Genomic DNA, 23,627 nt, shown 5'->3' on the forward strand with positions numbered 1-23,627 from the left:
TGGAACTTGTATTCAATAAAAATCTGCAGTTAAGAATCTAATGGTGACCATGAGTCAATTGTCAATTGTTGGGAAAAGCCCATCTGGTTCATTAATGTCCTTCAGGGAAGGAAACTGCCATCCTTACCTGGTCTGGCCTACATGTCTCTCCAGACCCACAGCAGTGTGGTTGAGTTTGAACTGCTCTTTGGGCAATTAGGGGTGTGCCATAAATGCTGGCCCAGCCAGTGATGCTCTTATCCAGTGCATTAATAAAAAAACATTCTCCTGCCAATGGACCATATGGACCTTTTGAAATGGGACATCTGAGTTGTTTTATTTTATTTCTTGGGGTTTGGCCATAATGGTAGCAATTTCCTAATCCTACCTGCCTGAGGCATCAAGAGCCTCTGAGCAGCCTCAAATTACAGTCTGGAGTGGAGTCACGTGTAGCTTAGACTGGGTATGCATGGTAGGTTTCTCCTCTAAATCATACTAAAGATCCATTTGGCTTTTATGAAAATATGAAAATTTCATGCACTGAGGAACAAGAGGAACTTTCTTGGGTGACTAAAAATCAGATTCTGGACAATTTGAAGAAAGTTTTTAGTTAATTTCTTGGAACTTTAACGCTGGGTTGAGCTCGTGACAGCAGAGAGTTGGGAAGTCCTTTTGCATACATTCACAAGGGAATAAACATCTGTCCCAGTGCTTTTTAAATATGGTGCCAGTACCTTCAAACCTGTAAGGTAATGGTGGAGTGGTCAATTCCTGCCTGACCCACTGCAGGATTCACTGTGCTCCTTGTGCATTCATATGTAATAAGCTAACAACCACATAGTGGCATGTGTCAAGGTAACCCACTTCTCAATAGGATTACTGCTCACTTCCAAGCTCAGCATTGAATTTAGATTGTACAATGGAAGTTTTAAGTATTGCTTTTGTTTGAGGCTAAATCCACAGATTCCAAGATTTGTTTCATTCCATTTACTAAGTCAAGATTTGAACTCATGATTTCAAATTGAGAGTCATAACCATAGACACCAATCTGTATGATTTTACACACACAGGGTGGAATTTTCAGACCACTGAAGAAGTCCCATTGCTGGGAATGTAAATGCGAGGGTAACCCTATGCTGTTGGTGTTGGGAACATGGAATGTTATTTTATAGTGATATCTTGGGCTAGATGTTTGTGCTCAAGTCTTCAATCGATTCAGAGGCAAGAACGCTACCGACTGAGCCATAGCTAACTTGAACTGTAGATATCCAAATGGCTGGAGATTCCTCATTTGTCCATTGTCATTGAAATAGACATACAGATAAATGCATGGGGAAGATCAACTGGGTGGACAACATATGGCAGGACTTACATACCAGGAAAGACTGGATCGACTGGGCTTGTCCTCACTGGAGTTTAGAAGAATGAGGGGGTGAATCTCATAGAAACACATAAAATCCTGATGGGCCTGGACAGGCTGGATGCGGGAAGAATGTTCCCGATGTTGGGGAAGTCCAGAACTAGGGGTCACAGTCTAGGATTAAGGGGCAGGCCATTGAGGATGAGGAAGGATTTCTTCACTCCGAGAGTTGTGAACCTGTGGAATTCTGTCACACAGGAAGTTGTTGGAGCCAGTTCATTAGATATATTCAAAAGAGAGCTGGATGTGGCCCTTGTGGTATGGGAGATGGCAGGAATGGGATACTGAGATTACATGATCAGCCACGATCATATTGAATAGTGATGCAGGCTCAAAAGGCCGAATGGCCTACTCCTGCACCTATTTTCCATGTTTCTATGTTAACACAATGCAACGTCCCTAATTGTCTTGGTCTAGTTCTGCTGAGGTGCTGAGCATACTTGCCGAAAAGATGATAATTAGTTCTTTAATGCACTAATGCTCCATACATCCATTGTGGAAAGGTTTAATTCATTGGAGATACCAAAACCTGTTGAGAGAAGGTGTTAGCTTTATTAATTGTATGGAGCTTACTGCAGAAAATATTGAACTTTGAGAATAGTTTTCTCTAGGGGTTGGAAATAGCTTTGCTGTGAAATTGGTTGGGGTCCACTTGGGAGGTATCGAAAAAAGTTTTGAAGGTCGCAGAGGACTAATTTGAAACTTTGCTTCCATCTGGAAGGGATATGGGTGATACACTTGTCAAGATGTTCTCTAAATAATAATAACCGGAGTTTATTTTTGTGGTTACATTTTATGTGGTCAGTTGGAAGTATTCTTGGACTTCTCCTTTATTGGTCTCTAAGAGTTCTTTCAAGATTTGCTGTAGCCTGCAGTTGGGGGGGGGGGTAGCGGAGGGAGGTCAGCAGAAGTTAATTTCCTGCTTTTCTACATTTCCAAGAACTAAAATGTTCCAGTTGTCATGGACTTCGTGCAATTCAGACAGAATGGGATCCATATTGATGACTCATCAGCTTTATAAATGGGATTAACACAAACCATATTTCCACCGTTCCCCTTTAGCTTGGTATCAAAATCTCCTGTCGGACAAGTGGATTGATTAGATTTTCCACTGCAATAACGAAAATAAATCTGGAAATTTCTTCGCGAACTGTTGTGCTGAATCTTTGAAACACTTAAATTTGGGATGTTTTACCTCACGAGGTATCAGAGACATTTGCTCAAACATAGACAGGGATATTCCATGTAAGTTACGATTTGACATAATTTATGTCATTTATGCCTTAATAACATTGGATAGAAGTAATCACTTACAAGGGTGATCATAGAACTTAGACATAACATAGAACAGAAAGGCTGAAATTTGGCCTAATAAAGACCTTTAAAATTATGAAGATCTCTATTTCATTTTCCTCCTTTAAGATCCTCCTTAGGTCAAACTTTTTCTTTTTTGCCCTAAAACCCTAAGAACTGTTTAACATCACATTATCCATTCTGGAAAACAGGAGCTAATAGTCAGGAGCAAATTACTGCAGATGCTGGAATCTGAACTGAAAACAAAATATGCTGGAGATCACAATGGGTCAGGCAGCATCCACGGAGAGGGAACAAGCTAATGTTTCCAGTCTAGATAACTCTTCATCAAAGTTCTATTGAAGAGTCACCTAGACTCGAAATGTTAGCTTACTTTTTCTGTATGATCACTGCCTGACCCACTGATCTCCAGCATTTTTTGTTTTCAGAGCTAGTATTCATGCAGTTATTATCAACTCATGCAGCATCAGGAACCAATGCTTCATTTTTGACACCACCATAGCATTCTCTGGCTTTAACCTCCTTCAAAGGCAGTGGACAGAATTCAATTGTCCTTCCACAGGGCATGGATGCCTTGGCTACCTCCTTTGTAAGTGTAAGTTGAGGGATGACTGAAGTGCATTGAGGCCATGAATCACAAACCCATGGAACACATCATGTAAATTTGCCCACAAAGATATAGAAGCACATCCGTCTTCCAACTGGCCACCAAATAAATATCTAAACTAACAAATTATTACAAAAACAGAAATTGCTGGAGATACTCAGCAGGTCTGGCAGCATCTCTGGGGAGAAAGCAGAATCAATGTTTTGAGTTCAGTGACTCTTCATTAGAACTGGACACACCAGTTTTGAAATATTAACTGTACTTTCTATCCACAGCTGCTGCCAGATCTACTGAATTTCTCCAGCATTTCAGATTGCCAGCATTCACAGTTCTTTGTTTTCTTTTAGACAATCTAGCATAGAATCTAACAGTGTGGAAGCAGACCATTCAGCCCATCAAGTCTGTACTGATCCTTCAAAGATCATCCAACTCACACCCACCCTATCCCTGTAACCCTGCATTTCCCACAGCTGATCTACTTAACCTGCACATCTTTGCATTGTGGGAAGAAACCAAAGCTCCAGAAGGAAACACACACAGACAAACAGCCCCCAGACAATCACCCAAGGCTGGAATTGAACCCAGGTCCCTGATGCTGTCAGGCAGCAGTGCTAACCACTGAACCACCATGCCATCTGCTATAATCTGTTATCCATTATATGAATTTCACGGTAACATCTGCCCTATTTTTGCATTTTGTTGTCAAATTTTGCTTCTTGATGCTCCTAAAAAATTCCTGGTACATTGAATTACACTCATGGTTCCATATTAATGCAAATTTCTTTTGGTTTTGAGAAGGCATGGTGAGCATACTGATTTCACATTTGCTACATTCTTTTAAGATGTTCTGTTCTGTCGATGCCTTGGAAATCGTTCAGTTTTAATCGTAACAGAAACTTGAGTAAAACAAAATAATTGGGCTTCTACTCTAGCCTGGTACTGAGGAAGAATTGCACAGAAGTGCCGTCTTTCAGATGAGATGTATACCCCTGTAGACAGATGTAAAAGATTTTTTTAAATTAGCAAGAGTACAGAATCCTCCCACCCATCCCCTATTTTGCAAACATTTTAATTCTCATCCAGCATCATTAAAATGCAAATTTATTTGGTCATTGTTCTTTATGGGATCTTGTTGTGTACAAATTAGTTGTGTTTTCAGAAGTGATTACACTTCAGAAGTACATAGCTGGTTTTAAAGCACTTTGCTATGTTATGGAATTATGAATGGTATAAACTCGTGTTTTTCTTGTTACAATATTCAATTTTCTAAGATATCCGACAAACATCAGAAACTATTAGGATGGGGAAATGTCATCAAGGAATTTAAATAATGAAAGCAAGCTGCTTTCTCCAGTAAAATGAGAAAAAAAAGAGTACAATTTGTAAGTCATTTGGAAAATCTTCTGGGTCTCAATTTAAAGTTATACAGGGAACACCTACTGTAAAAATGTTCTATGCATAAAGAGCTTCATTTAGATACAACAATATAACCAAATGAAGTTGGGGCTCATTTTTGGGAGATTAGCTTAGTCTTGTCCAAAAGAACTTTTGGAAAATCATACTCAGTATTACCAACATGTATCTATGCACGTGATATATTCCTGAAGCCCTTTCTCCTTACATGGTGAATGTCAAGCTGTTGTGGGCTTTGCACACTCATTGTATGTGTGTTGGAAGTTACATTGTTGGGCAGTTAATGGTGCTAATTATATTGTTAAGACAATACCCAACAGCTGAACAAGTATGTGAACATACTATTTATTGCAGTCAATCCCATGAAAATAGCCAAGTAAATTACTTGAAATATACAATTGTATGAATAGAGCTATGGGGTGAAAAATGTGAAACATTATACATTATATCCTAAATGAAAGATTCTTCTTTGGAATCACATTGACATAACTGTGGTGTTGCCAAATCCAGGAAAGGAGTTGCATTTGCTATGTAATTGACCATAAGATTCTGGAGAGTTGAGGTGTTGATCGTTACCTGGAATTTCCTGATAATCAATAAGTCCAATTGCAACAGAGAGCAAGAGATCCAGCTTTGATACAGGTAGCAGTGCTAACATCAAACAAATACATGTAACTACTGTGTTTTCTTTCTTTGCTTTTGTAGGGAAATCATCAGAATGTCTTTCAACATGGCTCAGTTTGAAGTCATACTGATTGGCTTCCTTTTCACAAGTTTGACCTCGACTGTCGCTCAGCAGCCTGGTATAGTGCTTTTTAATTAAAATATGGATTCTTTTTAAGTGTGGAATCTCAAGGAAGTATCTCCTTAGTCCATAATCAGTTACAAACCCAGGAAAACCTCTTAATACAAGCATGCAAAAATATTTTTTTGCAAAGATACCTTAGTTAAAATGTGCCAGAATTTTATTCTTACAATGGGACAAATAGAAAATATTATATAGGACTAGCTACAAAACTGACTCCTATGGGATTAAGGTATCAGTAAGACAATTAAGCACACTTCCCATTTTGGTTAAAATTTGCAATTCTGACTCAGAATGGTTTTAACTAAAGTCTGCTTTATAATCATTGTCAGTGCATCTATAGGACTTTTAAAAAAGTGTTTTCTCAGAACATCTGCTGAAAATTATTTACATATTGCTGTATGCAAAATCTGCCATGAACCACAATTTAAAAATATATGGAACAATAAATTGCTTTAAAATATTTTTCAATATATTTAACAGTAGTGAAGTTTGATTAAAACAATTTCAAGAAAAAATTAGCATTTAAACCATAGTACCAATCATATGTAAGTAACCCAATTTTAATGAAGTAACCTGATTTTAATGAATGAAAACTATTTTTAAAAGAATATACAAATTATTTTCTCAGTGGATTTGTAAAGGTCTAATACTCAATTATATGTCAGAGGTCATATAGTGAAGACACGATGTATGGAAATGCAACTTTATGTTAAGTTTAAGAGTATAAAGCATCCATAGAATCATGGAATCATAGAATCTCTACAGTGTGGAAGCAGGCCATTCAGCTCATTGAATACATGTCAAGCCTCCATTCTCCATTGGGAGAATGTGCAAACTCCACACACAGTCACCTGAGGGTAGGATCAAACCTGGCCCCATGGCGCTGTGAGGCTAACCACTGGGCCATCTATAAGTAACTTGATAATGTTGGATTCAAACCCATTCTTCCAAATAGACTACTGCCTTAATCCAGTGCCTTAGACCACTCGATCACAGTACTGATAAATAATCAGGATGAAAATTAATCTTTAAAACTCTTTGCCTACCTTTATTAAGTGATATATTGCAAGCTCTTCCAATACTACAACCATAATATCAGATGACGACAGAGAATGAGAGACCCAGCAACAGGATGGACCACTGAGCTAACTAAAGAAACAGCTCAATGGTTGAGAAGCTGCCAGCAGCACAGCAACTATGAAAAAAACACAACAGCGTGGGAAACAAGTTATAATGAGGAGAAGCCACAGAACAGGCCCAACTACTACCACAATGTTTTGAGTATGTAGACAGACGTTAATGAGCTCTCAAGTGGCAGAACTAGCACTGGCTATTCATTGGATACAGGAATACTTCAGGGTTAACCATCAAATCAAATGAGGGTCAAATCAATGTTATATTCCATATAATTGGCAACATTCTGGTGGATCATTTAGCAAGACCGGTTGAATGAAGAAACAGTTAGCAACAATGAGATTACATATGACAAGGTTATGTTGATATGTATTTTGGTCTTCAGGAAATTATAATCATAGAGAGAGAGAGAGCAACATATAATAGATAGAAACAAAATCTTGAAAAGAGCAATAATTAATTTATTAATGGCCTATATTGCTTAGCAGATATCTGTGAACACAGGACATTTAAAAAAATGACCTGATCAGAGATTGGATATTTATTGAAATTTTGGAGGAAACCCCATTTGATTTCTTATGGTGCAGGGAAGACTTGACTTTGGTGAAAACATGCTAAAACAAGGAAACAAAAGAGTTTTTATTGGAGGTGAGAGAGAAGTTCTGTAGAGAAAAAGGTTTGGGGCAGTTCATATTTTAATTATAAAGGTGGTAATATTCCAAAGCTGAGGCCAGGGAACTGTGAAGAAAGGACAGTGTTGTCAATGTGGAGAGAGAGGCCACATCAGCGCAAAGATTGTACCACCAAAACTGAGGACTATTTATCTCGGTTAAGGCTTTTGATTTTAAAACAGCAAGACACTTTTTCCAAATCTGATGCCAAGAATTAATATTGGCTCATGTACCTTTTCCCAGGATCACAAGAACTTACAACATTTTGAACAATTTTTTTATATGCTGTATTCTCAGATTAATATTTAGATTGTCCATTAGCCAATCTATTCCAACAACCCTCAAATTGTATCGGCCAAAATCTACCAGGTTGTCTCAGTATGAAAGATGGCATTGCAGTTCACAAGAAAACTAAATGTTAGCATGACACAAACCTGGATCAGCTTAAGGAAGCAGCAAGAAAACAAGGCTTCGTTTTCAATAGCAAAGGATGTCAAATCAACGTGAACCAGATCAAACAGTATTTGGCCTTCCCAAAATAGAACATATACAGAAGATGCCTATATCACAAGACAAAGGTAACTTACAAAGGTTTTTCAGTTTCTTCAACTTTTTAACTTTGTAAGTTCTGGAATTTTCAGCAAAATATCTTTGCTTTCACAAGGATCTCCACAAAGATTTGGCAAGGGGATCATCAGCACATTTTTTGATCCATCAAAAATGTTCTGACTTATAGTAAATATATTCTCCAAAATTATGACTCCATTAAGTTTAGCACACTGGAAGTAGATGCATCCCAGAAAGCCATCTGAATCATCTCCATTTCAGGATGACACAAGCTAATTGTATTTGATTCTAACATTCTTAAGTCTGTTCAGACAAAGTACGCCAATATAGAAATGGATACTCTCACTTTAGTTTTTGGAACACAAGAATACCTTATAACAATCATTTCATTGTTCATACTGACTACAAACTGTTGGAAATAGTCTCTTTAAAGCTTCACGTAAGTGCATTAATGTTGACTTCTAAAGATCCAAGAGCACAATTTCAAAGTATGATACACGTAAGGCCCACACATGAAGGTTTCTGATGCTCTTAGCAGATTTCCAAATCATGACCAATATTTTCCACAACCAAGGATACAATCACATCCGGGTGACTGACTATTTCACCAAATTCTCTTTTATGAAAAAAAATCAAAAGTCCCATTATTGCAATATTTTCTGACAAATTAATGGTCATATTGAGTTTATTTGGTGGTGAAAATGCATGAGTCTTTCATGAAGAAAGAAACAGCAACATCTGGATAGAAATTGTCTCATCGGACATTTACAGCATGGCTTCAGGAAAGGCAAGTCACGTTTAGCTAATTTACTGGAGTTCTTTGAGGACATTATGAGCACAGTGGGGAACCAGTGGATGTGTATTTGGATTTCCACAAGGCATTTGACAAGATGCTGCACAAAACATTGCTGCATAAGGTAAAGATGCACGATGTTACAGATAACGTATTAGCATGGATAGAGGCGTCGTTAACTAAGAGAATGCAAGAAGTGGGGAAAAATGGGTCTTTTTCTGGATGGAGATCCATGGCCCGTGGTATGCCTCAGGGATCAGTATTAGTACTGCAATTGTTTACAATTTATATAGGTGATTTTGCAGATGACACTAAGATGAGTGGTAGAGCAAAGTGTGCAGAGGACACAACATCTGCAGAGGGATTTGGATAGGTTAAGTGAGTGGATAAGGATCTGGCAGATGGGGTACAATGTTGATAAATGTGAAGTCATCCATTTTGGTAGAAACAACAACAAAATGGACTATTATTTAATTGGTGGAAAATTGCAGCATGCTGCTATACAGAGGGACCTGGGTGTCCATGTGCATGAATCACAAAATATTGGTTTGCAGTTGCAGCAGGTAATTAAGAAGGCAAATGGAATATAATCCTTCATTGCGAAAGGGATGGTGTTTAAAACCAGGGAGGTTATGCTTCAGCTGTACAGGATGCTGGTGAGGCCAAACCAATTATGTTCTCCTTACTTGAGAAAGGATGTACTGGCATTGGAAGGGGTGCAGCGGAAGTTCATTAGGTTAATTCCGGATTTGAGAGGGTTGGCTTATGAGCAGAAATTGAGTAGACCAGGACTATATTTATTAGAATTTAGAAGAAACATCTAAAATTATGAAGGGAAGAGATAAGTTGGAAGCTGGGAGGTTGTTTCCACAGGCAGGTGAAAATACAATTGGGGGCATGGCCTCACAATAAGGTGGAGCTGAATTAGGACTGAGCTGAAGAGGAACTTCACCCAAAGGGCTGTGAATCTGTGGGATTCACTGTCCAGTGAAGCAGCTGAGGCTACCTCGTTGAATGTTTTTAAGGCAAAGATAGATAGATTCTTGAACAGTAAAGGAATTAAGGGTTATGGTGAGCAGATGGGGAAGTGAAACTGAGTCCACTAAAAAGATCAGCCATGATCTAATTGAATGGCAAAGCAGGCTCGATGGCCTATTCCTGCTCCTTTTTTTTATGTTCTAATGTCTAGTGGCTGACAACAGTCCACAACATAGGTCATGTGATGCTAAATAATGACTATCACCAATAAGAGACAATCTAACCACTGCTCCTTGATGCTCAATGGTGTTACCATCGCTGAATCCCCCACTATCAACATCTTTGGGGTTACCGTTGACTAGAAATTCAACTGGGCTCACCTCATAAACACAGTGGCTACAAGAGCAGGCCAGAGGCTAGGAATACCATGGCAAGTAACTCACCCCCTGTCTCTCCAAAGCCTGTCCACTATCGCCTCGGCACAAATCAGAAGTATGATAGAATACTTCCCACTTGTCTGGATGGGTGCAGCTCCAACAACACACAAGTAGCTTGACACCATCGAGGACAAAGCAGCCCACTTGTTTGGCACCACATGGGGCAGCATGGTGGCTCAGTGGTTAGCACTGCTGCCTCACAGCACCAGGGACCTGGGTTCGATTCCAGCCTTGGGCGACTGTCTGTGTGAAGTTTGCACGTTCTCCCAGTGTCGGTGTGGGTTTCCTCCAGGTACTCTGGTTTCCTCCCATGATCCAAGGATGTGTAGATCAGGTGAATTGGCCATGCTAAATTGCCCAAAGTGTTAGGTGCATTAGTTAGGGGTAAGCATAGGGTAGGGGAATGGGTCTGGGTGGGTTACTCTTCGGAGGGTCGGTGTGGACTTGTTGGGCCGAAGGACCTGTTTCCATACTGTAGATAATCTAATCTAGTCTAATCACATCTACAAGAATCCATTCCCTCTACCACCAACATTCAGGAGCAGCATTGCATACTATCTACAAGATGCATTGCATAATATCTACAAGCTATAGGGAGAGGCTGAATAGGCTGGGCTATTTTCCCTGGAACGCTGGAAGCTGAGGGGTCACCTTACAGAAGTTTATAAAACCATGAGGGGCATGGATTGCGTGAATTGTCAAGGTATTTTCCCAGGATAGGAGAGTCCAAAACTAGAGGGCACAGGTTTAAGATGAGGGGAAAGATATAAAAGGGACCGAAGGAGCAACTCTTTTTATGCAGAGGGTGGGAACTACCAGGGGACGTGGTGGAGGCTGGTACAATTACAACATTTGAAAGGCTTCTGAATGGGAAGATGAATATGAATGGTTAGAGGGATGTGGGTCAAATGTTGGCAAATGGGTCTACATTAATTTAGGATATCTGATCATGACTCTATGTGCAGGAAGTGGGGTGTTTAACAGAGAAGGTGCTCTGCTCACTATCCTCAATCTAATGGTCTCCCAGAAGGCAATGTTCATACAGTGAAGCCTATGATCATTAAATACAAAGCTATTGGTCAAATATTTGGATAACTATATGAAATCTTTGTTCCACTCCACAAGGAAAGGGTTTGCCCTCACCAGCAGTTCTCATGTTTGGATGACAGATCTACCCAGCCCTTGTATCACCTACTTTTACCACCCAACCATATGTATATGACGCATTGTTGAATAGAATAATGGAAATGGTACAAAGGTATATCACAAGAGCAGACTGTTAGCCCATACTGACCGAGACATAGCATCAGAATTCAAGATCTTTGATCAGACAAATAGGTCCATGGAAATATACTACAACACATTGAGTATAGTAGAGGTCATACAATGTTTTCAAAAATAATGGTTGAATCCAACAGCAAAACAGCTGAGTTGTATATGACTAAGTGCCCATCATTCAAGAAAATGTCTCTGCTAATGAATGTATAATGTCAGACAGTAACCAGATATCCATAATGCATGATGCATATCCATCAAGAAACACATCATATAATGAAGCTACACAGATGAGTCATGGTGAATATACAAGGATTAGATCTGGTCATATTGAGCATGTTTACCAGGATGTTGCCTGGCCTGCAGAGCTTTAGTTATAAAAAAAGTTTGGATATACTGGGGCTGGTTTCTTTGAGCAGAGGAGATTGAGGAGGAACATGACAGAGATGTATAAAACTGTTAGAGGCATAGATAGGGTAGTCAGAAAGGAATCTTTCCCCTTGGTGGAGGATTGATGACTGGGGCATAGATTTATGGTAAGGGGCAGGAGGTTTGAAGGCATGTGAAGAACATTTATTTTCACCCAGAGGGTGGTGGGAATCTGGAACTCACTGCCTGTAAGAGTAGTCAAGGCAGAAACACTCATGGCATTTAAGAAGTATTTAGATATGCACTTGTAATACCACGGCATACAAAGCTATGGGCCAAGTGATAGAAAAGAATTAGAATAATTAGGTCCTTGTTTTTGACTAGCACAGACTTGATGCCAGAGAGCCTTTTTTCTGTGACCCATATGACTCTATGACCAAAGCATTGTCATAATGTACAAAGACAATTACTGATGTATATTCTTGTAGAAGCTTCTCAGAATGGATTTCTATTCTTCAAAGGGAAAGATGGTGAAATTATATAATTGCTCAGATTCCAAAAAGGCAAGTTTGATGGCATAACAACACGTGACCTCTCAGGATAAGTGGTCTTATGCTCTGCCACTAGTCCTGCTAGTCAGTCATTTAGTTAGCAGTCAACTTTGTATATAAATACAGTAATCTAAGTAAGCAGAGTGTGCATAAACATTTGAGATGACGTATTAAGATATATAGTTAATGGTTAATAAATGTCTAAATGTAAGACTCAATAAGAAGCCATCTCTCAGTGATATTTATTACATGGGCTAACATATAGAAAATCACACAGAGCACAAGAGAGGTAAAGGCATTCACTTCCTTGATGACCAAGAACTTGCCAGCAGCAGTAACAAAAATGCAGGAAACTAGGCAAACGAAGAAAAGTGCCAAGGAGTGAAAACGTGCTCATACAACAAACCCCTTCCATTCTGGCAGAAAGAGAAGTGAAGAAGAAGATGAAGCAGAAGAACATTAGTTTTAATGGGAAAAGAAAGCATTATTAAGATGGATTAGCTATCCAGTCAACCAGGAAGACAATATGAACAAAGAGCTGACATTTTCAAATGAAAACTTAAAAGAACAGTTCCTCAACCACCAAATTATGAATGAGATCAGAGAGACCGATAAAACTTGCTACAATGTTTATTCCTGTGAGACTTTGGAGAGAGATCAGGGACCATATAAAGACAGCAATCTGAGAGGGTTGCTATCAGCTTTTTGTAAAGGGTTAAAGCGTTAATCCTCAAATATGTAAAAGTAATATACATCAGTTGTGATGTAAGAGATCACATGATGGAGAGACTGATGAGATGTCTAAAACTGGAGGGTACAGGTTTAAGGTGAGAGGAAAGATATAAAAGGGACCTAAGGGCCAACTGTTTTCACGCAGAGGGTGGAAACTGCCAGAGGAAGTGGTGGAGGTTGGTCCAATTACAACATTTGAAAAGCATCTGGATGGAAAGATGAATAGGAATGGTTTAGAGGGATGTGGGCCAATGTTGGCAAATGGGACTACATCAATTTAGGATATCTGGTCAGCATGTATGAGTTGGACTGAAGGGCCTGTTTCCATGCTGTCCATCTCTATGACTATGTGCAGGATGTGGGGTGTTTAACAGAGAAGGTGCCCTGCTCACTATCCTCAGTCTAATGGTCTCCCAGAAGGCACTGTTCATGAGTAAGAGCGTAAGTAGTTTACAGAACGTTGTATAAACAATAACCTTATCAACAGTGATCTTAAAAAGGTTATCTTAGACTTCAGCACTATCTCTCTCTGCTAAGGAGGAAGAGTCAAAGATTCTTACTACCATACCTGAAGATAGGTTATTTTGATCAGTTCCTGAGCAAATTTTAAAAAAAGAAAAAAAGAAAAGACCTTTACAGCTATACACATTAATGTCTTTATGTCCAAAAGTTTCAGTTTAATCAAAACAAAAACGGAAATAACTGGAAAAATTCAGCTGGTCTGGCAGCATCTGTACAGAGAAATCAGAATTAACATTTTGAGTCCAGTGACCCTTCCTCAGAGCACAATAAACATATTTGGAGCCTCCTTGAAAGTTTGTAAATAATGGAAATGTCCTTTAGTGATTAATTCACCCTGCAAACGTGGCAGGTTTTGTGGGCTGGACCCCAGGATGATGTGCAGAAACTTGATTTTCATTGAAGGAATTTTGTGCTTAAAATCCTGCAATCTTTTGGGCTGAAAGCAGAGAAATTGCACTGAAAAATTCAATACAATATGTCAATGCTCCAGGCCAAAATATTATATCATAATTCTGAAATGCTGAATATAAGGTTGGAGAAAGCAAATTGTGAGGCGAACTGTAAAATCCATTGTGCCCCTTCAAGGATTTGAATAATGAGGTTAAAAATCACACAACACACGGTTAGAGTCAAACAGGGTTATTTGGAAGTACAAGCTTTTGGAGCGCTGCTCCTTCGTCAGGATCATGGGACACAGAATTTATAGTAAAAGATCAAACTGATGCGATGTATTGAACAAACCTAGATTGCTGTTAAGTTGAGCCTCATCGGTTCTGAAGAAGGGTCACCAGACCTAAAATGTTAACTCGGATTCTTTTTTCAGATTCTGCCAGACTTGCTGAGCTTTTCCAGCAATTTTTGCTTTTGTTTCTGACCCATGAAACAGTGAAGTAGTGAAATAGTGAAATAGTGCTGAAGGCAGCATTAAGTAACCATTAATTCATAACAACCTTGAGTCACCTTGAGGCTGATGCAGGAATTTGTAAGGAATGGTTGTAGGAAATGGACCGAAGAGCAATGTGGCTGTCAGTAGGGACATTTTATCCCCATCCTTTCCCTCTATATGCACTCCTCATCTCACGTAGATGCTATTATTTTATTCAATTGTGAAGGATAATCGGATTTGAGAGGTCTGAACTGAGGTTAGCTGAAACCAACATGCTCACTCTAAAAGATGAGAGACTTAACAAACAATCCTGGTCTTTTTCAATATATAATTTCAGTTACATCACACTGTAAACTTTTGCAATAAATTCTGTGTCTTATAGAACATAGAACATAGAACAATACAGCACAGAACAGGCCCTTCGGCCCACGATGTTGTGCCGAACTTCTATCCTAGATTAAGCACCCATCCATGTACCTATCCAAATGCCGCTTAAAGGTCGCCAATGAATCTGACTCTACCACTCCCTCGGGCAGCGCATTCCATGCCCCCACCACTCTCTGGGTAAAGAACCCACCCCTGACATCTCCCCTATACCTTCCACCCTTCACCTTAAATTTATGTCCCCTTGTAACACTCTGTTGTACCCGGGGGAAAAGTTTCTGACTGTCTACTCTATCTATTCCTCTGATCATCTTATAAACCTCGATCAAGTCACCCCTCATCCTTCGCCGTTCCAACGAGAAAAGGCCGAGAACTCTCAACCTATCCTCGTACGACCTACTCTCCATTCCAGGCAACGTCCTGGTAAATCTTCTCTGCACCCTCTCCAAAGCTTCCACATCTTTCCTAAAGTGAGGCGACCAGAACTGCACACAGTACTCCAAATGTGGCCTAACCAAAGTCCTGTACAGTTGCAACATCACCTCACGACTCTTGAATTCAATCCCTCTGCTAATGAACGATAATACTCCATAGGCCTTCTTACAAACTCTATCCACCTGAGTGGCAACCTTCAAAGATCTATGTACATAGACCCCAAGATCCCTCTGTTCCTCCACCTGACCAAGAACCCTACCATTAACCCTGTATTCCGCATTCTTATTTGTTCTTCCAAAATGGACAACCTCACACTTGGCAGGGTTGAACTCCATCTGCCACTCCTCAGCCCAGCTCTGCATCCTATCTAAGTCCCTCTGCAGCCGACAACAGCCCTCCTCACTGTCCACAACTCCACCTATCTTTGTATCATCTGCAAATTTACTGACCCACCCTTCGACTCCCTCCTCTAAGTCATTAATAAAAATTACAAACAGCAGAGGACCCAGAACTGATCCCTGCGGAACTCCACTTGTAACTGGACTCCATGCTGAATATTTACCATCTACCACCACTCTCTGACTTCTACCGGTTAGCCAGTTTTCTATCCAATTGGCCAAATTTCCCTCTATCCCATGCCTCCTGACTTTCCGCATAAGCCTACCATGGGGAACCTTATCAAATGCCTTACTAAAATCCATGTACACTACATCCACTGCTCTACCCTCATCCACATGCTTGGTCACCTCCTCGAAGAATTCAATAAGACTTGTAAGGCAAGACCTACCCTTCACAAATCCGTGCTGGCTGTCCCTAATCAAGCAGTGTCTTTCCAGATACTCGTAAATCCTATCCCTCAGTACCCTTTCCATTACTTTGCCTGCTACAGAAGTAAGACTAACTGGCCTGTAATTCCCGGGGTTATCCCTATTCCCTTTTTTGAACAGGGGCACAACATTCGCTACTCTCCAGTCCCCTGGTACCACCCCAGTTGCCAGTGAAGACGAGAAGATCATTGCCAACGGTACTGCAATTTCCTCTCTTGCTTCCCACATAATCCTAGGATATATCCCGTCAGGCCCGGGGGACTTGTCTATCCTCAAGTTGTTCAAAATGTCCAACACATCTTCCTTCCTAACAGGTATCTCTTCTAGCTTATCAGTCCGTTTCACACTCTCCTCTTCAACAATACGGTCCCTCTCGTTCGTAAATACTGAAGAGAAGTACTTGTTCAAGACCTCTCCTATCTCTTCCGACTCAATACACAGTCTCCTACCACTGTCCTTGATCGGACCTACCCTCGTTCTCGTCATTCTCAGGTTTCTCACATATGCATAGAATGCCTTGGGGTTATCCTTGATCCTATCCGCCAGGGATTTTTCATGCCCTCTCTTAGCTCTCCTAATCCCTTTCTTCAGGTCCCTTCTGGCTATCCTGTATCCCTCCACTGCTCTGTCTGAACCTTGTTTCCTCAACCTTATGTAAGCCTCCTTCTTCCTCTTTACTAGACATTCAACCTCCCTCGTCAACCAAGGCTCCCTCACACGACCATTTCTTCCCTGCCTGATCGGTACATACATATCAAGGACACGTCGTATCTGCTCCTTGAAAAAGTCCCACATTTCCACCACATCCTTCCCTAACAGCCTATGCTCCCAACGTATGCTCCTCAAATCCTGTCTTACAGCATCGTAATTTCCCTTCCCCCAATTGTAAAATCTACCTTGTTGTGCGCACCTATCTCTCTCCATAACCAAGGTGAAAGTCACAGAATTGTGGTCGCCATCACCAAAATGTTCACCCACCAACAAGCCCACCACTTGTCCCGGTTCGTTACCGAGTACCAAATCCAATATGGCCTCCCCTCTGGTTGGACAATCTACATACTGCGTTAGAAAAGCTTCCTGGACACACTGCACAAACACCGCCCCATCCAATCTACTTGATCTAAAGAGCTTCCAATCAATATTTGGGAAGTTGAAGTCGCCCATGACTACGACCCTGTGGCTTCTGCACCTTTCCAAAATCTGTTTCCCAATCTGTTTCTCCACATCTCTGCTGCTATTGGGGGGCCTATAATAAACACCCAATAAGGTGACTGCACCTTTCCTATTTCTGACTTCAGCCCATACTACCTCCAGAGGCAGATCCCCATCAAACTTCCTTTCTGCAGCCGTTATACCATTTCTAATTAGCAATGCCACCCCCCCTCCTTTTTTACCACCCTCCCTAATCTTACTGAAACATCTGTCTTACGATCTTATACTCCACAACCACCAGATGAAGGAGCAGTGCTCCAAACGTTAGTGCTTCCAAATAAACCTGTTGGACTATAACCTGGTGTTGTGTAATTTTTAATTTTGTACACCCCAGTTCAACACTGGCATCTCCAAATCAGAACTGGAGAAATCTCAATTCTCTGTCAACCAACTGCAATCAGATGTACTTCAATTTTGAAACTTGTATTGGTTCCCATCCTCATCAGGAGCTGTTCTGTAACTTAAGCACTTTATCCTTTGTGTTGGAAATACTTTTCACTGCAATGAGAATGAAGTATGACAGCAAATATAGAAAATAGAAGTGCAAGGTTATTGGAAGACACTTGTCACTCTGAGATTTTCCAATATTAGAACTAATTGTCACTCGGAATTTCCTTGCATCAGCTCCCACTGTAACGTTATCAGGTTTTCATACAACTCCAGGTGATTTACTGGAGTCTATAAAAACATTCCTAATTTATACTTTGCATGCTCTCCATTAACAAAGCATGGGTGAGGAAACAGATTATTGATGTGGGCCTCAGTTTCATAATGAATTACAATGAGCTTAATGAATATTAACCTGTACTGATTGTAACAATAACTATAGCTTCTTCTGCTTTTGAAGCCTGCAGTGAGTCCTCTCTTGCGGATATCGTATTCCTGGTGGATGGATCATGGAGTATCGGGATCCAGAACTTCAAAACGATTCAAGAGTTTCTCTACACCCTTGTGAATGGATTTGATGTTGGGCTGGACAAAGTTCGGATAGGCCTCATCCAGTACAGTGGAACTCCTCGCACTGAGTTTTTCTTGAATTCCTATAGTGATAAGAATGAGATTCTGCAGTATCTACAGCAGCTGCCGTACAAAGGAGGAGGAACAAGAACTGGGCTGGGCCTGAAGTTTATGCTGAACAAACACTTCGTGGAGTCAGCGGGCAGCAGGGCATCAATGGGAGTACCACAAGTGGCTATTGTAATCACTGACGGGCAATCCCAGGATAGTGTTGGACTACCAGCAAAAGCGCTGAGGGACCGAGGGGTCACCGTCTACGCCATTGGCATCAAGGATGCTGTGGAGAAAGAGCTGGAGGAAATCGCCAGTAAGCCAGCTAGCAACTATGTGTACAACGTGGCAGACTTTGCAGCCCTAAGGGGAATTTCACAGGCTGTCATCCAATTCGTTTGTACCAGGGTGGAAGAGGTGACTCGTAATTTATCTCAGGTCTCACAAGTTTCCCCAGGTATTGTACCTCAGAAGCCATCCAGTTTGGCAATTTTACGTATTGTTTGCCTTTTATTATTCTTTAAATTTGATATTCATACAGTGTCTAGTTATATTTAACTCCTTTTCTAGACACATTTTCTACCTTTCTCTTTGTGTCTCATCCCATTTCCCTTTCTTGCTGGATCCCAATAACAGACACATGACGTAATCTTGAAAGTAGTGGACTGTGGAAAATGCCAAGACTTAATTACCTTTCAGCATGATGGAAAAATGGGAAGGCCATTCAGTCCCTCAAATCGCCTATTCAATTAGTTCATGGCTGATGTGCATACTAACTAACTTCATTTGCCCACCATTTACCACTTTACTGCTGTTAACTGACAAAAATCTACAGATCTCAGTTTCAATGTTTTCAATTGAAGTGGTCATAGTAGCTTTTTGCAGGAGAGGTTCTCGATTTCCAAAATGTTATTCATGAAGGTATTTGTCCTGATGTCATAACTAAACTTAGATTATTTCTATTGTTTTGGAGTCCTCCAGCAGATTAATTTTTTTTCATCTATTTACTTATTAGATCCTTAATTCATCTTAAACATCTCAAACGCATCCTTAAGGAAAGGCAAGTTTTTACAACTAGCCCCCATAATAAGGCTAAAGTTGTTAATTTATTCTATGCTGTATCTATCCAAAGTATGTTTTCTGACAGAAGTGCTTAAAACTGACTGCAGTCCTTCAGATCTGGTCTAACCAGAGCTTTACATCACAATAGAATATCTGTCTCCCCTTTGTTTGCCAGCCCCTTTGATATAAGGGTTAACATTACAAAGTTGGTTTAATTATTCTAAGTGTTGTCCACTGGATTTTAAAGATTTTTGTATATGGATCTTTAAATCTTACTGATCTTTCATAGTTTCCACCTTGCTGTGTTTGTTGGTAAAAATAGAGGTTCACAGCATCCACTAAACACATTGCACACGAACATAACTCCAATTGCAAATTGACTGGAATCAGAATTATATCTTATTTTCATTCATTGTCCAGGACTCTTGTAACGTTATCAAAGAAGTCACTTAGTATTCAGTTTTCACCTTCAAATCTAGTCAGTTTTTAGTTTGGCCCATTCTATTTTTAACTGACTCCCAAGTGTTAAAGGCACTTAGTTCTCCAGTCGAAGCTTATTCACGCTTTCCAGTTACAACCCAGGCTGGGGCTGATAACGGATGGGCCTAAGGTAGGCAAGACCAATAAAGATGAAAGTTGCATGCATGCAAGCATAATGGGAATTGAGGGCAAATGAAAAAAAACAGCATAAGAGGAGAGGGTCATATCTTCTGGTGAACTTTCAAAGCGAATCATTAACTCTTTGGGTGCACAGATATAAGAGTGGTCAGTGTGAAGAGAAATGGATCCCCACATGTAGTAATGAGTCTGCAGGCCAGGAAGGCTGAAGTTCAGCAATTGGTGTCTTCTTTGGCTGATGCTGAAGTCAAGACATTAAATAGTTGTGAGAAGGAATTTTGCCTGAAATGATTCTCACTACAACTATCAGTCATGTAAAGAATGTACAGACCATAGTTTAACACTAGTCACCTTGCATGTGCAAGCTTTGTGCTTCAGGGTAGCCACACCAGTCTATCCAGCAGGTGGCATAGGTCTACAGTGATTCCTTTACTGAATTCTTTTACAGTACTTCATTGTGGCCATCTCAAAGTAGGTGTAATGGTAATGGTTAGTGACTTGTTATAGACCTGCCATATTTCCTTCCGTGCAGTGCCATTGGATAATAAAGAAGCTTATGGTCAATTAGTTGACCAGATATTGATATCCTAATGGCCTGCAGTGCTGCCTACTCCCATAGGTATTTGATGTATGTCTGACCATTACCATGTGAATCACTTGTTCACCATCATTGAATGACAGAACTACGAGTAAGATAACCACACAGCCACCAGCTTTACAGATGGTTTAAACTGCCTGCTGGCCCAATTTCACCGAAATCAGCAAAAGTTTCAAACAATTGTGCTGAACAAAGAGACCTTGGAGTGCAGCTTAATAAGTCCTTTAAAGTAGAGTCACTGGTAGATAGGATAAGGAAAAAGGCATTTAGTATGCTTTCCTTTATTGGTTACAGTATTGAGTACAGGAGTTGGGAGGTCATGTTGCAGCTGTACAGAATATTGGTTAGGCTGTTGTTGGAATATTGCATGCAATTCTGGGCTCCTTCCTATTGGAAAGATGTTGTGAAACTTGAAAGGGTCCAGAAAAAAATTTACAAGGATGTTGCCAGTGTTGGAGGCTTTGAACTACAGGGAGAGGCTGAGCAGGCTGGGGCTGTTTTCACTGGAGCGTCGGAGGCTGAGGGGTGACCTTATAGGAGTTTATAAAATCGTGAGGGGCATGGATAGGATAAATAGACAAAGTCTTTTCCTTGGGGTCGGGGAATCCAGAAGTAAAGGGCATAGGTTTAGGGTGAGAGGGGAAAGATATAAAAGAGACCTAAGGGGTAACTGTTTCATGCAGAGGGTGGTATGTGTATGGAATGAGCTGCCAGAGGATGTGCTAGAGGCTGGTGCAATTGCAACATTTAAAAGGCGTTTGGATGGGTATATGAATAGGAAGGGTTTGGAGGGAAATGGGCCAGGTGCTGGCAGGTGGGACTAGAATGGTTCGGATATCTGGTTGGCATGGACGGGTTGGACCAAAGGGTCTGTTTCCATGCTGTACATCTCTATGACTCTCTAAGTATAGGATGAGGACTGAATGAATTGCCTGAAGTAGTCAGCAGGATTGATATGTTACTGCCTTACATAATGATTCCTTTGTTATGATAGATGGAGAGAGAGAGAGAGAGAGATAAGGTGTAAATAGTTAGAATTTTCTTGTTCAAAGAAAGTGTTACTTTTTATTCCTAACCCTCAAGTTGAGGGTGGGGCTGGGATTGGTAGTGATTGCATAAAGGTACATTGTGAACACTGCTGACCACTATAGTTATCTAAAAGCGTTTTATGAGAAATTGTTACTTTTTGTGTTTTCAGCTTGTAGAAAAGCCACACTTGCTGATATCGTCCTTGTGGTGGATGGTTCAACCAGTGTAAGTGATGAGAATTTCGAAGAAGTGAGGGAGTTTCTCAACACCTTCGTTAATGGCCTAGATATTGCAGAAAACAAAGTAAGGATTGGGCTGGTTCAGTACAGTGACGATCCAAAGACAGAATTCCTGCTGAATCAATATTCATCCAAGAGTGACGTTCTGAACTACCTACAGAGGTTGCAACAGAAGAGAGGTCGGACCGATACTAGAAGGACCCTGGAGTTCCTGCAGAACCAACACTTTGTTCCTGCAGCAGGGAGCAGGGCAGCAGAAAATGTGCAGCAGATTGTCATCCTGGTCACCGACGGTGACTCCATCACTGAGGTGGACGATGCTGCCAACAGACTGAGAAATAGCGGAGTCACGATTTATGTCATCGGAATTAATATCCAAGGAAAGAAGGAATTTCAAGATATTTCCAGCAGACCAGTTCAGAGATATGCTTATTATGTTGCAAACTTTCTTGGAATGAAAGAAATTTCAAATAAAATCTTAGAGTCCGTGTGCAAGACAGTTGAAGCCCACATCCAAGGTTGGTGCAATTAGCTACATTCATGACTCAATTTTAACGTTTATGATAATTGCTGATCTTGGCCTAGTCACCGTCTCACCTGAGGGAGTCCTGTACAGTCTGCCTTTTGTGTTGAAACTTTAAACTGATGCCCTTGTGGCCTTAGCAGGAATAAAAAAAAACATCCTGTCGCACAATGTAGGAGAAGATTATTTGATCATTGCCTTGGCATGATGGCTCAGTGGTTAGCACTGCTGCCTCACAGCACCAGGGACCCAGATTCAAGTCTGACCTTGGGCACCTGTTTGTGTGGAGTTTGCATGTTCTCCCTATGTGGGTTTCCTCCCACAATCCAAAGATGTGCAGGTCAGGTGAATTGGCCATGCTAAATTGCCCATTGTGTTAGCCAGGGGTAAATATAGGGTTGGGGAATGGGTCTGGATGGGTTACTCCTCAGAAGGTTGGTGTGGACTTGTTGGGCTGAAGGGCCTGTTTCCTTTAGTAGGGAATCTAATCTTATTGCTGCTTGTACTATCCTGTTCTACACAAATTAATTGCTGCATTTTTACTTAATTGACTGTAAAGCAATGATCTTGTGAAGTCATGAAAGGTGCTAAATATTTATTTTTTTTCCAATTTATTACATTTGTTGTAAGTAATATTCATTAATATTCCTTACATCTTTAGAACATTAATTTGGAAGGAAATCTTTACAATAAGCCATACAAAATCAGCAATTACCATTGGATGAATGAAGGGTATTTTGAAAGCAAACATATCCCTCTTTTGCCATTGCACATGAAAAGTTAAATACACTGCCTGCAAAATTCCACACAGCCATTCCTGTTCTTCAACTGTGACTTTTCTATGGATTTCCACAAGAAAAACAGTGCCAATGAGGCAGAAATAGCTACAAGAAATTCAGGAATCCACCAAAGTTGGAGGGATCAGTAATAATGATAGAATAGAGAACTCGCATGTGGATTTGTTCCTCTCTTTACCGTAATGCCTTCTGGCCTGAGTGTGAGGTTTGTGTTATAATTTCCTCCATCAACAATTACAGGCAGTCCCCAGGTTGAGGACAGATTCCATTCTTGATTCTGTTTGCAAGTCGATTTGTATGCAAGTTGGAACACAATGCAAGACAATGTAAAGTAATTGTTCTTAAGTACAGGAAATGTTTATATGCCAGGTCTTTAAAATAACGCCCCTGTATGGGGTTGCACTCATAAGTATGAACATTTATTAATCAGACATTCGTA

The 23,627-nt window shown here is 40.4% G+C and overlaps 1 protein-coding gene across 1 annotated transcript in view; it reads left to right on the top strand.

The window, feature by feature from the left end:
* The window catches only part of LOC140464957 (collagen alpha-6(VI) chain-like), a 139,595-nt gene that overhangs the window by 14,298 nt on the left and 101,670 nt on the right, over window positions 1-23,627 (top strand). Inside the window, exons 3-5 of the mRNA XM_072560628.1 lie at window positions 5,439-5,536; window positions 18,162-18,779; window positions 21,799-22,386. Coding sequence (XP_072416729.1) covers window positions 5,452-5,536; window positions 18,162-18,779; window positions 21,799-22,386 — 1,291 coding nt within the window. The 5' untranslated portion in view covers window positions 5,439-5,451. The remainder of the gene's footprint in view (window positions 1-5,438; window positions 5,537-18,161; window positions 18,780-21,798; window positions 22,387-23,627) is intronic.

The sequence above is a fragment of the Chiloscyllium punctatum genome, chromosome 41, assembly GCF_047496795.1.
Source record: "Chiloscyllium punctatum isolate Juve2018m chromosome 41, sChiPun1.3, whole genome shotgun sequence".
NCBI lineage: Eukaryota > Metazoa > Chordata > Chondrichthyes > Orectolobiformes > Hemiscylliidae > Chiloscyllium > Chiloscyllium punctatum.